The sequence below is a fragment of the Papio anubis genome, chromosome 16 (genome assembly GCF_008728515.1).
Source record: "Papio anubis isolate 15944 chromosome 16, Panubis1.0, whole genome shotgun sequence".
Taxonomy (NCBI): domain Eukaryota; kingdom Metazoa; phylum Chordata; class Mammalia; order Primates; family Cercopithecidae; genus Papio; species Papio anubis.
This window is the reverse complement of record NC_044991.1, coordinates 40012300-40029605: the sequence shown is the minus strand read 5'-3', so window position 1 is coordinate 40029605 and position 17306 is coordinate 40012300. Positions and strand designations below refer to the sequence as shown.

The 17306-nt window shown below is 43.9% G+C and overlaps 2 protein-coding genes across 10 annotated transcripts in view; one reads left to right on the top strand and one right to left on the bottom strand.

The window, feature by feature from the left end:
- The first annotated feature begins 3158 nt into the window (after positions 1–3158).
- LOC101025061 lies at positions 3159–5986 on the top strand. The gene is made up of 2 exons (XM_017945033.3): positions 3159–3207; positions 4926–5986. Exon 2 carries the CDS (start codon positions 5015–5017, stop codon positions 5798–5800), a length of 786 nt encoding a protein of 261 aa, XP_017800522.1. The 5' UTR covers positions 3159–3207; positions 4926–5014; the 3' UTR covers positions 5801–5986.
- A 1502-nt stretch (positions 5987–7488) lies between these two features.
- Positions 7489–17306, bottom strand: part of DZANK1 (double zinc ribbon and ankyrin repeat domains 1) — a 98681-nt gene continuing 88863 nt past the window's right edge. For 8 of the 9 annotated variants that reach the window (XM_031656531.1, XM_031656529.1, XM_031656530.1 and 5 more), the window contains 4 exons: positions 14195–14275; positions 13519–13646; positions 9132–9206; positions 7489–8681 (listed from right to left, as the gene is read on the bottom strand). In XM_031656531.1, coding sequence (XP_031512391.1) covers positions 8516–8681; positions 9132–9206; positions 13519–13646; positions 14195–14275 — 450 coding nt within the window. In that variant the 3' untranslated portion in view covers positions 7489–8515. Of the gene's footprint in view, positions 8682–9131; positions 9207–13518; positions 13647–14118; positions 14276–17306 lie in introns of those variants that run through there. The other variant, XM_031656535.1, reaches the window with a different exon arrangement.

The following is a 17306-nucleotide window of genomic DNA, read 5'->3' as shown; positions in this document are numbered from 1 at the left end:
TCAGTTCTCCCTCAAATATATGTCTAAATTCCATGATATTCCCAATTAAATCTAAAGAATTTTAAGAGTTTTCATAGACTAATTCTAGTTTGTGGAGTGGAGAAAATCCATGAATAGTAAAGAATTTTTTTGAAGCAGGACAATAGGAGTGACTACTTTAAAGATATTTATAGAACATCTTACAATAATCAAGCCAGACCTCTGTACACAAGAGATTTCAGGGTATGCTAAACAAAGGTGGCCTTTCAACCAGTGTGGAAAAGATGAGTGACCCCAAAACTGTATTGGCACAAGGGATGGTTGCCCCCTTGGGAAAAGTAAACTTCAGTCCGTTTACCATTTAGAAATATAAATGCCAAATAAACTAAAAAGCTAAATAAAGCAAACAAGTATTTACATATTAGAAGACAATATAAGAAGAAAATGTTTTGATTTTGGAATAGTGAAGAACTTCAGCAAGTCAAAGATCTCAGAAGTCCTAAAAAAACTAATATATTTGACAAAACAAATCTATAAAGCATTTATTAGACAGTAGACAATATACATAAAGAAAAGGCAAGCAAGACAAGATACCTGTATTATCCAGAATATGTAAGGAATATGTAAAGAAATCTGACATTACAGCAATGAGAAACTATCCAATAGAAATTATCCTGTGAGAAATTATCCAAAAAAAAATGGCAAACCACATGAATGAGTGAGTCATGAAGTACCTACCAACGCTTAATCCAGGAAGAGATAGTCTTAATAAGAATCAGGAACAGGCAAAAAGTAATAAATAAATAAACAAACAAACAAACGGCAATGACGTGTGTTTGATCTGCGAAATTGGGGCCGTGTGGAGAAAGGTATACTTTGGTGGGACTGTCAACTCTTAGGAGGGAAATTTTGGCAATATCTTTCAAAACTCCAAATATGCACAGTCTTAAACCCAGTGATTTTACTTTCTTCTGTCTTCACAAAATATTATCTTCACAAAATATTGACACATGTTGATTAGCTCTGTTAATCTGTTAAAACAATAATGGTGTATGTCTATGTTTTATATTTAGAAAAAACACACTTAAAAAGAATTAAGTCAATTCTCAAATAATGGAAAGGTCCCCAAGATGTATAAATGAATAAAATCAATTACAGAATAATTACATTGTATTCAAACTTTAAGAAACTATACATTTTGTATGGGGTTAAATTGCAGAGAAAGATAAAGGTTTCCAGAGGCTGCACATATGCTGTTTTTTATTTTTATTTTTATTTTAGACACGGGGTTTTGACATGTTTCCCAGGCTGGTCTTGAACTCCTGGGCTCATGCAATCTGCCCGCCTCAGCCTCCCAAAGTTCTAGGATTACAGGTGTGAGCCACCACGCCCGGCCTGCACATCTGCTAACAGTGGTTACTGCTGGGGATGATGAGAGCCACAGAAATGGGACTTCCCTTTTTTGTACAATATTCAAAATGTTATTCTTAATTTTCACTATAAAATTTTATTCCAGTTTTATGCATAAAATAAAGATTTTAAAATAACTAGTATTGGTCGGACGTGGTAGCTCACACCTGTAATCCCAGCACTTTGGGAAGCTGAGGCGGGTGGATCACGAGGTCAGGATATCGAGACAAGCCTGGCTAACACGGTGAAACACCGTCTCTACTAAAAATACAAAAAATTGGCTGGGCGTGGTGGCGGGCACCTGTAGTCCCAGCTACTCAGGAGGCTGAGGCAGGAGAATGCTGTGAACCCGGGAGGCGGAGCTTGCAGTGAGCCGAGATCGCACCACTGCACTCCAGCCTGAGTGTCACAGCAAGACTCCATCTCAAAACACACACACACACACACACACACACAAACTAGTATTATATTTATAATTACAATGTTCTATTAAAGCTAGGAGATTTATATCCTTGCTAACAAAAATACAACAAGTAAAATTTATGTAGTCTAGGTAAACAGAAAATGTCACTACTTCATTAAAAGAGTAGGGTTCATTGAGGGTGAAAGGGACATTTTGAGTCAATTAATTTAGGTAAATAATACCATGCATTTCCATCATTTCCCAAGAGAGAAGGAAAGGCCAAGAGACCATGTGGACAGGAAAGTAGGGCCTGGGGGAAGGAAAGGGATTGTAATGGAGGGAGTTTTGGGGATCGGGTAAGGATTTGGGGGAAATGGTTGGAAAAGCAGTTGAGGGAGAGGGGATGAAGAAGGAGATGCGGGAAGGAGAGGGAAGAGGTGAGAGATGGAACTGTGTTTTTGTTGGCAATTCAAGTAAGAACCAAGACATCTCAGGAGCGTTCCCAAGGAATGTCCAAATGCTCTGCCTTCCAGAAGCAGGTGCTGCTCTATTTCGGGAACCCTGTGGAAATACTTAGCAGTCTAAATCTAGACTCCGGGTTGAATTCCTAGCACTCAGTTCACCCAGATCTGGCCTCCAGCGGCAGGACCAGAAGCAGCAGCGAGGAGAGGCAGAAGCAGCAGAAGCGGCTCCTCTCCATCGCAGAAGCGGCTCCCAGGTGGCTCTGTGGGCCCAGGCCCCTCTTCCTTTCATTCAGAAAAACACACGGCAGTTAACTGCATCCGCGTGTGCATCTGAGAAGGTAAACACACTTCATTTCCTGTTCATTGAGGGATAAAGGTATATGTGGCCTTTTGGTTCTCTTTTTGGGATCTACAATGAAAAAGGAGGGGAGAGCAGAGAATGGGTCACTTTACCTTGTCTGTTCTATGTTCCCACAAGGCCCTACCCTTAGAAAACCACAAAGGGAGGCTAGGTTTGCAATTACTTGAAGAGCGGGAAGGTGGATGAGAATCCAAGAGATGCTCTTTATTTTCTATTTGTCCAGGAAAAAGCAAAAACCTGGCTCCGAAGCAGTCAGAAATCGAAGCTGGAAAAGAAGCAAGTGATGTACGTTCTTGAGGTCCTCTGAAGAGATGTCTTGGAGACAACAGAATAAATGACCCTGTAAATTTTCTTTATCCTACTGGGCACCTTGACCAGAGCACCTGGAGTTGTGGCCTAGCACAGGTGATGGGGAGGAACTCTTCCTGGATTAGACAAGGAAAACCCACCAACCACAAAGATGCAAGCTTCAAATGAGTGTATCTGTGCTGCTAGTATCCTAGCGGGAATCAGAATGCAATGACCTCAATGTGTGTTATTACACAGGTAGAACGTTCTAGAACTATGCCGTAGCCAACCACCATGTGCAGGTAGGGGACATTTAAAATGTGGTGAATTGAATTAAGATGTGCTGTAAGGGTAAAATGCACACCAGATTTCAATGACTTGGTGTGAAAAAATAACATAAAATATATAGACTATTGTATTAACAATTTAGATGAATCATAAATTGAAATAATATTTATTCTAGTAAAATATTTTTAAAACTTTTATTTTCGGTTCAGAGTTTGTTATATAGGTAAACTCATATCACGGGGGTTTATTGTGCAGACTATTTTGTTACCCAGGTACTAAGCCTAGTACCCAATCGTTATTTTTTCTGATCCTCTCCCTCCTCCCAGCCTTTACCTTCTGAGAGGCCCCAGTGGGTATCGTCCCTCTTTTTTTTTTTTTTTTTGACGGAGTCTCACTTTGTCACCCAGGCTGGAGTGCAGTGGCACAATCTCGGCTCACTGCAAGCTCTGCTTCCCGGGTTCACGCCATTCTCCTGCCTCAGCCTCCTGAATAGCTGAGACTACAAGTGCCCACTACCACGCCTAGCTAATTTTTTGTATTTTTTAGTAGAGATGGGGTTTCACCATGTTAGCCAGGATGGTCTCGATCTCCTGACCTTGTAATCCACCCACCTCGGCCTCCCAAAGTGCTGGGCTTACAGGTGTGAGCCACTGCGCCCTGCTGGTGTTGTCCCTCTTTTTGTGTCCATTTGTTCTCATCATTTAGCTTCCCCCTGTTTTTTTGTTTGTTTGTTTGTTTGTTTGTTTGTTTGTTTTTGGGACATGGAGTTTCACTCTGGTCACCCAAGCTGGAGTGCAATGGCAAGATCTCAACTCACTGCAACCTCTGCCTCCTGGGTTCAAGCAATTCTGCCTCAGCCTCCCGAGTAGCTGGGACTACAGTCGCCCACCACCAGGCCCAGCTAACTTTTGTATTTTTAGTAGAGACGAAGTTCCACTATGTTGGCCAGGTTAGTCTCCAACTCCTGACCTCAGGTGATCTGCTTACCTCAGCCTCCCAAAGTGCTGGGATTACAGGCGTGAACCACTGTGCCTGGCCAGCTCCCATGTATAAGTGAGAACATGTGATATTTGGTTTTCTGTACCTGTGTTAGTTTGCTAAGGATAATGGCCTCTAGCTCCATCCATGTTCCCACAACAGACATGCTCTCGTTCTTTCTTATGGCTGCATAGTGTATGTCATGGTGTATATGTACCACATTTTCTTTATTCAATCTATCATTGATGGGCATTTAGGTTGATTCCATGTCTTTGCTATTGTGAATAGCGTTGCAGTGAACATATACATGCATGGGTCTTCATGGTAGAATGATCTGTTTTCCTTTGTGTGTATACCCAGTAATGAGATTGCTGGATTGAATGGTGTTTCTATTTTTAGCTCTTTGAGGAATCACCACACTGTTTCCCACAACGGTTAAACTAATTTACACTCCCACCAAAAGTGTGTAAGTATTCCCTTTTTTCCACAATCTCGCCAGCATGTTATTTTTTGACTTTTTAAAAATAGCCATTCTGATTGGTGTTCGATGGTATCTCACTGTGATTTTGATTTGCATTTCTCTAATGATCAGTGATACTGAGCTTTTTTTTTAATGTTTTCTGGCCACATGTATGTCTTCTTTTGCAATGTATCCCAGTAAAATTAATTTTGCTTGTTTCTCTGTACTTTTAGAAGTATGGCTACTAGAAAATTTATGATTGTGTATGTGGCTCAGATTGTTTTTCTATTAAAGACAGCGCTGTCTGGACTCTAGAAGATATTCTGATTCAAGAGGATGTAAAGAAATTCTCTAAGTCAATAAGAAAAATAGAAGAAACCCAAATGGGCAATGAGTGCATGGGAACTCACCTCAGTGGAAAAGAGGGAATGGCAAGCCAGCCCACCGAAGCCCACTGGCAACATAGGACAAGCCTGCAAAGCAGAGACAGCCCCTCCAGGAAGAGCAGCCAGGCCTTGGGAGGACATGGCCTCAGGACCAGATCCAGGGAGGACACAGTCACTAACCCCTGGCTCATCTGGCAGGTGTGGGCAGCAGCCAGGCCCGTGGCTTCACCAGCTCCCCATGATCTCTGCCTTCAGCTGTCCTACAACCTGGGTCGGGCACCTATGCAGCTTTATGGCAGGCAGAGATGCACCACCCACATCCCCTTTCCAGGTAGGGCTTGCTGCCCTGGCTGTAGCGAGTGTGGCAGCAGATGGCCTCCAGCTATCAGCAACTTCAGAGAGCTGCCTTGCCTGAGGTCCTGTCCCTTCTGGGGAAGCTCCCGTCTGCCAGAGGGGCTACAAAAGCACAGTGGACACCATGATGGGCAAATATGGCTCATGGGAGCACCACTGGTGGCTGAGGCACTGTTGGGCCACATAGCAGTTGACTTTGCCCTCTCCACCTTCTTTTCACAAGAGTTGATCCCAATAAACATCCATCCTCTTCCATCCCAAACTGTCTTGGCATCTGCTTCTGGAGAGCCCAGCCTGGGGCAAGTTTCATGGGAAAGGGCACGTCTCCTGCAAGTTGCCTGTGACCAGGAAGATGGAGGAGGGAGATGTGTCCCCATGGGTTCCAGTTTGTCCTTGCTCGTCCCCTTCACGCTCACCTGTGCTTCCTGAATGTAACCAAGATACAGCAACTTCAGGCCCACCATCAAACTTACCAGCTCAAGCACTGCAGAGGGTATAACTTCTTTAATAAATCCCTTGTTCCAGGCTGGGCATGGTGGCTCACACCTGTAATCCCAGCACTTTGGGAGGCTGAGGTGGGAGGATCACCTGAGCCCAGGAGCTCAAGATCAGCCTGTAGGCAACACAGGGAGACCCTGTCTCTACCAGGAAAAAAAAAAAAAATAGTAAAATAAATTAGCTGAGTACAGTGGTGTGTGTCTGTAATCCCAGATACTCCAGAGGCTGAGGCGAGAGTATAGCTTGAGCCCAGGAGTTTGATGCTACAGTGAGCTATGATCGCACCATTACATTCCAGCCTGGGTGACAGAGATACCCTGTCTCTAAAAAACAAAAAATTTTTAAAATCTCATTTCGTTTCACTTAAAGTGGCTGTGCTCCCTCAATAAGCCCTGTCATTAGGAAAAGAAAAAGAAAGCTTTAGAAAGGACCAAAAAAAAAAAAAACACGATTTTTGACATCAGAAATGTTCTGCCTTAAAATGTGTTTAATTTTCCTGAAAACATATAGTTTAATACCAATAGAACATTTTATGTGACCCTGTAGGATTTCATCAGAAACTGTTAAATATTAGGCTACCTTTTCAGTTTTTAGTCCTATTTTAACTGAGGTTTGATTCTGAAAGAGTGAAATTCAAGGGTGATGAGCGTAGGCTGTGAGCTTTAGAGAAAGGAAAGGACCCTAGCATGGGACGTCAGATGCGTGCTTCACCGATTCCTGAGTCTGGTCAGCTGGCACTGGAAGGGCCTCTTGGTTTCAGAAGGTAGGATCCTCTAAGACGGAGTGTGGAAAACCCAGGAGGTGTTAAAAGCATTGTTCCTGCGCTCAGGACACAAAAGTTCCCCCCAAGAACCCCAAGGCGATTGTTTCTAGAACCCACGGGTCCATAAGGCCCTCCCCACTCCCTGAGGTCTGGGAAAAATGGCCTTGAACCCCATTACCCCTCACTCGACTTCTCCCTCTGCACCATCTTTTCGCAAGTGTTGATCCCAATAAACATCCATCCTCTTCCATCCCAAAGGCAGGGCTTGCTGCTCGGTTGTGGCAAGCACTTCTATCCCTTCCTTCACACAGGATGTGAGTGGCAGAGGCACCTGGTGCCCTCTACCCACCATCCAAGCATGACTGCTGTTGCTTTTCTTCTATCTTCTGAATGTCATGCAGTTTTTCTTGGGGCCAACCCTGAAGAGAACCATAGGGGAAGAAAATTCTGGCCAAAGTAGTCCCAGTCAAGCTGACACAGGGCAAACTACCACCCCCAAACCAGATGATCGCACTCCCCAGTCTCCCTGGACACTGGCCACCACGCAGCAGCCTCCCTTACACTGGTGGCTGAGGGGCTGATGGGGCAGGAGCAGTGCCAGTGCCTGCCCAGGGGCCTGTGTTCCCACGACTTTGCACCCTCTGTCCTCCCACAGACAGCCGCCCAGTCTAGGGGAGTAAAGTGCAGGTAGTGATAACAGTATCCACCCCAAGGCCCTTATTGTTCTGAATTAATTATGGTAAATTAATACATATTCTATTTACCTACATTAACATAAACTAGTTAGGGACTTCACAACTGCAGCATTACCACCCAAAGATTAAAATAATGACCTGAAGAAAGGAATGAGTCAAAATTACACATTCCTGCAAAGTGGTTTATTGAGAGCTGATTTGTCAGTCAAAGAACAAACCATAATGATGGGAATATTGATGATTTCAACATAAAAAAATTTAAATAAGGTCAATCTTTACATACTAATTAGGGGCCACCTACAAGACGTATCGGGCAAAAAGAACAAGATGCAGAACAGTGTGTGGCTGGTTTGCTACCGTTTGTTTTAGAAGAGGGGAAAGAATATATATGTGCTACAGACATGTTTATATTCTATGTGTACTTTTATGTACATGTGCTTATACCACATGTACGTGCATATCTAACTTTGCACAACCCCTGGAAAGGCAAGTCGACGCTGGTGTCATTGGTGGCTGAGGAGGGAGGTGGTGGCTGTGGGACAGGATGGGAGGGACACATCCCTACATAATACTTCATACCTTTTAGCTGTGAACCATGTGCAATTATTACCTATTGAAAAATAAGTCAAAAACTAAAAATCAAATACATAAAAAAACTGCAGCAATAAACCATTAAAAAACATACATTCAGTTTATCACAGCCCACAGTATACTGGGAGCTGTCCATTTAGTACTGATGGCTTATACTGTCATATGATTTTTTAAAAAAATCTCCTGAGTTCCTCTCAACCTCAAATACACATTTTAAAAAGACATGATTAAAGAATAGCCAGAGCTGCACATATTCTTTTTTTTTTTTTTTTTTGAGACAGAGTTTTGCTCTTGTTGCCCAGGCTGGAGTGCAATGGCACGATCTTGGCTCACCACAACCTCCACCTCCCATGTTCAAGTGATTCTCCTGCCTCAGCCTCCCGAGTAACTGGCATTACAGGCATGCGCCACCATGCCTGACTAATTTCGTATTTTTAGTAGAGACGGGGTTTCTCCATGTTGGTCAGGCTACTCTTGAACTCCTGATCTCAGGTGATCTGCCAGCCTCAGCCTCCCAAAGCACTGGGATTACAGGCATGAACCACTGTGCCAGCCACCGCACATATTCTTAAATGAAGTCCCGGGGAGGCCTCAGGTCTAACAGTCATCCAGTCTGAGGCTCCTAGTTTGGGCGAGTTGGTCCTCCAGTCCTTGGCCAAACTTGGCAGCAAAGAGTGAGGTGATGAGGTCATCTCCAGTGTTCAGAGCCAGGTCGTACGCTGTCTGGCCTCCTGCATTCTTCTTTCGGATGCTTGCATTGCATCTGCAAAGGAAATGGAGAAATGGAGGTGCACTGAAGGACTTGAGCATGTGCCCCTAAGAGCTTGACTCTTCCCTGCCACGGAGGCCAGTCTGGGCCCCTCCTGCTCCCACCTCCCCAAACCTGTCCTCGAGAGGTCACAGTGACTTCAGTTCTCAGAGGTGGCTCTACCCTGAAACCTTTAAAGAGGCCTGTGATTTCAAAATGTCCAATTGCTAACCCTGGCCATTGGTTCCCATTGCATTAAAGTCCTACAACCAAGTATGTTTAATGGGGGCAACATTTTCATTGTGCTTTGAAAAGCCTTTAGTGCCCAGGGAACCATGGTGGGATGGTGGTCCCCACGGACAGGGACAGCAGTTCAGGAACCAAGGCCTCTCTTAAAATCATCACAGGCCATTAGGGAGATCCCTGTGGCCCTCAAAAGTATCCATCAGAGGCCAGGGGACATACCCCAGTAGAGTGGCGATGCTCTCTCTTCCTGCAAGGCCAAGCAGAGTAGCTTCATGAAGAGCTGTATTTCTGAGCCTAATTAGGGGGAAAAAAATCCTGGATAAATCCTTAGTTAGCATCATCAGGAAACTGGAGAGGATGCATGGGACCCAAGGTCCTGGTTTTTTTCATCGACCTACTTAACTAACCTGGGAAACCTTTTGAGCCTCCTCTCTCTGCTCTTCTCTTGGAGGAATACTGTGATAGAGGGTAAGCTTTGATACTAGACAGTGAAAAGGTTATAAACACATTCATTTTTTAATGCGAGAAACCCACAAGGATATGGTTGGTAGTTGATTTAATAAATGCTAATAAATACCATTGTTCTAAACTGCCTGCAAGAGTTTATGCAACGTATTGGACATAGTCTTAACTTTGGCTTGGACCCCTCGGGCATGATAGTAGCTTCTCAGGGCTGAGGCTCCTATTTTTGTGTAGGGAAAATGACCTTGGCTCCAGTGAGTTGGGCTTACGTGACATGAAAATAAACACCAATCTTAGAAGCCAGGGGGCAGGCCTGAGAGGTCAGAAACAGCATATTTTGCTGCAATGCCAGGATTTCTCTTCATATTTCCTGGTCAGGTTTGACCTAGTGAGGGAGGAGTGGGCAACTGAAATGGAGGTCAGGGTGGTACCAGGACTCCTGAAAGGCTCCTATGCAGAGGTGGCAGGAGTGAAGGAGGGCAAGAGTCATGACTGAAAGTAGAAATGAGACAGGCATTGAATGTCTGAACTCTCTCTGCCCCTGCTCCTTCCTTTGATGCCAACACCCTCATCCCCCACGCCTGCAGATGTGCCTGCAGCCATGCATTTATCCCTATGGAGAAAAAGGATAGTGGCTTCTTCTCTGAGGAAGATAAAGAGAGCCTCTGGTGAGAATCAGAGGGAAGCCTTTCACTTTCGGGCACCCAGGGGTCCCAGCCTGGGAGTAGCTCCACCTACCCAGAAAGCCTCTTGGTTGACAAAGCCCTTCTCTTATATACAAAGTTACCAGTCATCTAGCGCAAACTCCATTCTCAAATGTGAATGGACAACCAAGGCTCATAGACATCTGAGAAAATCCTGCAGAATCAAAGAGAAAACCAAGACACACAAACACGAGGAATTTAAAACAAGACAAAAATCTAACTGGTATCTGCAGAATGATTCAAGACAATGTTGCACAAAAATATGAAACTATGAGAAAGAAACAATCAGAACAAAAGTAGCTCCTAGAAAGAATAAATGCGATTATTGAAATAACAATTATTCAATAGGAAGAATGGACAACAAAGTTAGGAAAATCTCTCGAAAGATGGAAGAGAGAAAGATAGATGAAACTATGGAAAAACACAAAAGAAAGACAGACATAGGGAATCAATTCAAGTAGTCCACCATCCAACTAACAGTTCTAGAAACAGAATAGAAAAATGGAGGGGAGAAAATGCCAAAGAGATAATAGAACAAATTTTTCCTAACCTAAAGAAAGATAAGACTTTTTAAATTGAAAAGGCCAACTGGGTGAATCAAAAACAGCACATCTAAAAATACCCTTGTGAAATTTCAGAACATCAAGGATAAATGCTTTCAGAAAGAACAAACTGGTCACAAATGAAGAATTTGCCATTGAATGTTCATGGGCTATGCTGTGTGCTAGTGTGTTAGTCCATTTTCACACTGCTGATAAAGACATACCCAAGACTGGGCAGTTCACAAAAAAAGAGGTTTAACTGGAATTAGTCTGGAAAAGACTCCATTTCCTCCCTATCTTTCATTCTTTCTTCCTCACTGGTGGCATAGAGCTTAACTGTCTGTCACTTCACCCCTACGGTTCCTTGGGCCTTTATAAGGCATTTACCATTTGAACTGGGATATATTCATAGGGTTACCACGTCTCCTATGTAGGCTGATGATCTTCTTTCTTTACAATTCTCTCCAAATTGAGAGCAGAGGATTCATTCTATGTATTGCATGGGGGGTTTGCTGGTGGTTAGATTTTCTGTGCTGGCTATTTCCTGTGGATCCACAGTTCAGTTTTGGAAAATGCTGAATGGTGACTCTGCCATGGAATTTGTACTTTAAAGAAACTTTACTATTAATGTACAAACAATTCAAACTATTTACTCAAATCTAAGTATCATGGTAGATTAATGTACATTCTCTCCTTAAATTACCTAATGGAATAAGTGTCCACAGCCGAACCTCTAAGAAGTAGACTGATGCTTGCATCTTCCTCACCTGGCTACTGGGGCAGAGCCAGGGGATGGCACGTTTGGAATCGCCAGTGCAGTGAGGAAGGGCAACTCTTGTCCAAAAGCAAACAGCATTTCTCTGGGCTTCTCACCTAGTGAGATCTTGAATCTGTGTTTCTGAAATCTGCTAGTAAGAGGAATGAGCTTTGGTGGAGGATGTGAATTTCTCCTAGCCATTCCCTTGTGTTGAATATGATTTCATTCTGGTAGGAATGATACAAACATGGAACTAGGAAATGAGGAAAGAGCTTTCTGCCACCTGCCAAGCTACTTAATGGAAGTTATCTGGTGGACAGACCACTTAGGCTTCGCTAGCCAAACATGCTCGGATGGGAGAGAGCATTTTAATTGTTTGCTAAGGAACAACTCTCTGAACCTCTTTTACGGTAAAACCAGATCTCTGGATGATTTATGCCTAAAAGCAATAGGATGGATGGAATTTCGAGGTCATGTTCCTGGGTCTACAGAGGTCCAGCTCCAGGCCCAAACTCTTGGAACTAACAGATACAAACCAGACTTGGCAGAATGTGGCTGTCAGTGGGAAATGCTACTTTCCTCTACTGGCATGCACTGGAAAGGAAGAAGAGATCCCTGTGCCATATTTAAGAGAGGGCCAACCCTCTAGCTTTCCTCCCCACAACCATGTGAGCTACATACTGGCCACAGTCACCATGATCCTGCAGGGGGGTGACAAAGGCTACTACACACCATTCAGATAGACAGGTGTAACCGCAGCGTCAGACTTTACAGACATGCGATGAGATCACATGTGGATAAATGCCAATTTGTAGAATGGTGATGAAGCAAACATGGAAGCTGAGGCACAGCAAAATAAAAAGGCAATCTGTTCAATGCCCAGGGCACTTTCCTCCTCTTAGCTGGACTCTTCATAAAGCCAGGACTCATGCAGCTTACACTTCAATTCAAAATGTGCTCAAGTAATTTCTGTATCAACCACAAACATACTTAAATGCTATTAAAAAAGCTTTTCTGAATTATAAAAATATAAAATATGCCTTAACACAAAACAAGGTAGTACCATTTTATTAATAATGACAATAATACAACAGTGTAGGATAAATAAAGAAGTTGACACAGTAAACCCTAAGCAAACTTGAGAAAATAAATTCCAACCATCAAAGCTTTACACCAACACACCAAATATTCTGCTGTAAAATAAAACTAAAAAAAAGGGGTAGAAACTATTAAAATGCAGACATTAGTAAAATGCATATAGAAAAATTAACAGCATTATATTTTGAACACTAACACTAGAGACAATTCTGAAACAGAATAACAAGCAAAGCTACTGAAATTTTGGCCTCTGTGGTGGCACGAAGTACACAGCAGAATGTTCCACCGACACGGACCTTGACCTTGCCTTAGTAAGACCTCAGGAGGCAGGAGTGCTAGATGCCTGTGATGTCCCTAGAAGACTTACATCAACAACATGGTCGGCAAGATATGAGCAGTTAACATGAATGACTCATGCTCGAGGAAATTTTCACCTCACATTTTCAAAGTAATTTTCAAGAGAACAGAAGCATATGGCTGGAAGAGAAGGTTATGGGACAGGAGTGGACCAAGACTAGGACAGTAAGTAACAGGACTTGGTACCTTTCTGTCTTGTATCACGGGTGGGAAAGCAAGGCAGCAGGAGACCACGTGGTGGCCTCAGATGTGCCAGTCTCCTCCGCGGTGTGTGAGATCTGGAGACAACCGTATGACATTTTCTTTCCGCATTAACTTCATGGGGAATACACTGAGGTGTGTCTTCCCTTGGTGTTACCATGATTCATGATGAAAACACTGATTAACACCCCAAGGGCTAAGGATTTACTGGCACCATACAGTCTAAGCTTATGAATTAACAAAATGTATCATCATTTATGAAAGCCACTAAATTAGACAACCCAATAGTCCATTTTTAAAATTTCGCTTTACCCAGCTATGGAAAACAGAAGGCGTTAAGCCTCTTATTAAAGCTGAAATAGGTTAAAATGGTTCAAGTGGCTGAAACTGAACAGGGCGTGTGTGTAGACTGCTTCTGCCGCAGTGGAGCTCCAAGCAGTTAGCCTGCTGCTACCTTAGCTCTCCTGTCAATGTGTTTCACTTACGGCCCCCACTGTTGGTCGATGTCTGCTCCTCTCTGCACGAGAACCGGAATCGCTTCGTGGTGCTTATTCATAACAGCCACGGTTATGACGGGTCGATTGTCTTCATCACAGCAGTTGGGGTCTGCTCCCTGCAGCAAATGGAAAAGGAAGAACTCGCCAAAAAACCCTGCACTCAACAGCATCCAGTCGCCACCGTATGAGGTATAACAGATGTGCTTTACAGAGCTGATGGAACGGAAGTGCTTTCAGATCAAAGGAGAGGAGAATCAGGAACCTCAAGACCAGATCTACAATTAACAGAGCTACAAAGTGACCCAGGTGACAAAACTTCTGTTCCCAGCACGGGCGGGGAGGGGAGGGCAGCACCCTGACAACTTGCTTCTTCAGGAAACCCAGGATAAAGGTAATATGGGGTCACGGGCCAGAGATTCTATCCAGCTTCATGCATGTTCTTTGGTCTCATCTGTGCTTCTCTGCCTATTTTCTCTGATATAAAAACTAGCAACAGGGAACAATTAATATCAAGCTTTTGACTAGCCATTCACTGCACCCTGAGTTTTTAATCAAAGGGCAGTGTAATTTTCACAGTATTGAACAAACCTTCCATCTGAAGGAGACAGAGGTGGAATGCCAGGCTGACCTCTTCAGAGAGATCTGCTCCTTTGGCGACACTTGCCTCATCCAGCAGCTGTTCAATCACAGAGACTCTTCCTTCCCCCGTGGGTCCGACTTCCTTCAGCAGGAGTCTGTTTTCAGGCTGTAGGATTACAGAATGTGGTCATTTCCCCCGCCTCAAAATATTCACTCAAGGCAAACACTTTCTTTCCAACGTTGAATTCTAAGTCACAAGGGCAGGTGACTATGAGTGTGTGCATGAGAGTGTGTGTGTGGTCTTCAAATAGCCCACAGCACAAATATCCACATCTACTGTCAATCTTGCTGCTTCAAAACCTTGCTTCAGGCAGGGTTACCACATGGACACTGTTTTATATTAAGGACAAGGATGCCATGAGAAACCTCACAAAACCCAGAAACTCGACACTAATTTTATTATGACTAGCTCTAGGAAAAGCAATCAGGTGAGTCCTAAAATTTATTTTGCATACTTTATAAAGTGTTCAAGGTCAGTTGAAGTATGACAGTTCAGAAAATGTACTCCCCTGAGGAATGAATGAGCCAATACATTGACTTCTTTAGAAAAAAAGGCCGGGCATAGTAGCTCACGCCTGTAATCCCAGCACTTTGGGAGGCCGAGGCAGGCAGATCACTTGACGTCAGGAGTTCGAGATCAGCTTGGCCAACATGGCGAAACCCTGTCTCTACTAAAAATATAAAAATTAGCCAGGCGTGTTAGCATGCCTATAATCCCAGCTACTTGGGAGGCTGAGGCAGGAGAATCGCTTGAATCCAGGAGGCAGAGGTTTGAGTGAGCCAAGAACACACAACTGCACTTCAGCCTGGGCAACACAGTGGGACTCTGACTCAAAAAACAAAACAAAACAAAACACAGAAGAAAAGCTCTCAGAAATGATTTCTTTTTTTTTTTTTCTGAGATGGAGTTTCGCTCTGTCGCCAGGCTGGAGTGCCAGTGGCATGATCTTGGCTCACTGCAACCTCCGCCTCTCAGGTTTAAGTGATTCTCCTGCCTCAGCCTCCCGAGTAGCTGGGACTACAGGCATGTGCCACCACTCCTGGCTAATTTTTTGTATTTTTAATAGAGATGGAGTTTCACCGTGTTAGCCAGGATGGTCTCGATCTCCTGACCTCATGATCCGCCCTCCTCAGCCTCCTAAAGTGCTGGGATTACAGGCGTGAGCCACTGGGCCTGGCTGAAGAACTTATCTTTTTATGTTTTTAAATGTCATATATTCATCTTTATATATAAAGAATTTCAAATGCTGGAAGACTGAAGGAAGCTGTTTAGAAAGCAAGAGACATTGCTTTTAGTATGTTGCCTCTGGATCCCGGATATGGCTGTGGGGTGGTCACAGGACCACCATTTCCATTTGTAAAGTAGAAATAAAACCTTCCCTGTCCTTGCTCCTGTGAAGCCATGGCCTTGAGGACACTGGTCAAGGCCTCTGAGCCTTTGAAGATGATGCCTGGTCCAGGCGGTGCCGCCTCCTTTCTCGCTGTCCCCATCTTACCGATGAATAGCTTGGAACCAAGTGCTCTAATCAGTAAACCCCCAGCAGGGGTCTTGGGGAGCACTTGTTTACACCCATTTCCATTCCTCATGGAAAAGTGTACTAGAATGCACTGGACTGTCAGCTTCAGGAGGTGTGAGGGTTTACGTCTTTTGTTCAGGTTTTATTTTCAACACGTACAGCAGTGCCTGGTACATGTGTGCTCAAAAATCATCACTGAATGAGTGAACAAAAGTTACAGCTTCTGATACGTATCCCCTAAATGCAAATGAGAAAAAAAAAGGCATACACAGTGGGAGATTCAGGTTATACACAGAGTAAATAGGTAGAGTCTCCCAAATTGTAAGCTGTTCAGTTTATGGAACTCTATGCTTCTTTTATACTCATTAACAATATTTCAAACTGGGAGAAGGTGGTGAGTACAAGAAGTCCTAAACAATAAAAGGTAAAACAATTCTAACGTATTCTTTCCAAATTTACTGGTGTTTGTTACATACAAAGCATGTGGTGTGAAAAAAAAAATAAGATAAAGAACAGAGTCCCCACCCCCAGAGGAATCAGGATGCAAGCTGGGGAGCTGGTGCCTGCACTGACAAGGCCCCATTGAGGGCCCGGCCTTGGAACCACACATGGAGGGAAGCACCCAGCATCATGCAAGTGTCTAGCTCGGGCCTGGGCCCGGGCCTTGGGGCTTGCTGCTAATCACATCTGTTCTTTGCATTGCAGTCAAAGAGGACCAATTAAAAGGCAAGGTTGGGGATGGAGCAGGTGGCATCCACTGCTCTTTTCTCCAAAGCCCCTTTTAGAATTATTCTTGGCATATATTTTTAAAACACAAAGCTCTAAAAGATATGGGAAACTCTGAAAGGGTACTGACCATCGGTGACTTGGTAATTTTGAGAAATTCCAAGAAGACTGAAAGTAGATGAAATCTGACTGACAGGGAAACCAAACCAAAACAAACAAACAAAAATCCAGCTGAAGACACCAGAGGTAGGAGTGTTTTCTCTCCAGGGGAGCCCTGCAAAAGCTTAAATTAATCAATATAGAGGTTAGGTGTTGGGTGCAGCCTGAATGCATGAGTAGATTACTAAGGGCTCTATGGTGAATAGCTGAGATCTCTGGTGCCTTACCCCTTCTCCCCCATGTAAGAAGGGCAGGAGGCTTGTGGTCTTTGCCCTGATAACTATTTTGCAGAAAGTATAAGATTTGCCCAACAAAGGATTCTATTTGGTGCAATGGGGCCCAAGAAGGGAGAAGGGCAGAGCCTAGACCTCCATGACGGACATCGGGGAGGGTGTAGAGGGAAAGGAAAAAAGCTTCATCACAAACTGAAACCTGTGAGAATGCTTCACACCACCAACACCCTCACCACCAGAGGAGGACCTTTTCCACCAGCAACATAGAGGATCTGAAGGCTTTCTCCTGCTCCCTGCCCACACACCCTCCAGGGACGTCTGTCCACAACATGCCCATCCACTCGCACAGGGACTTCAGGGCCCATCCTCATGCTGGGCACCATGCCAGCATCTGCACTACCTAACTAGTCTTCATTTGTCAAATGACCAGATAACCAAGGATCTGTATTTGAGGCAAACCAAAGACAAGAAAGAGAAAGATAGGCAGACAGAACTGACCCCA

Coding starts and splice junctions, on each gene's coding strand:
- LOC101025061 (XM_017945033.3), top strand. CDS start 5,015: ATGGGCAATGAGTGCATGGGAACTCACCTCAGTGGAAAAGAGGGAATG.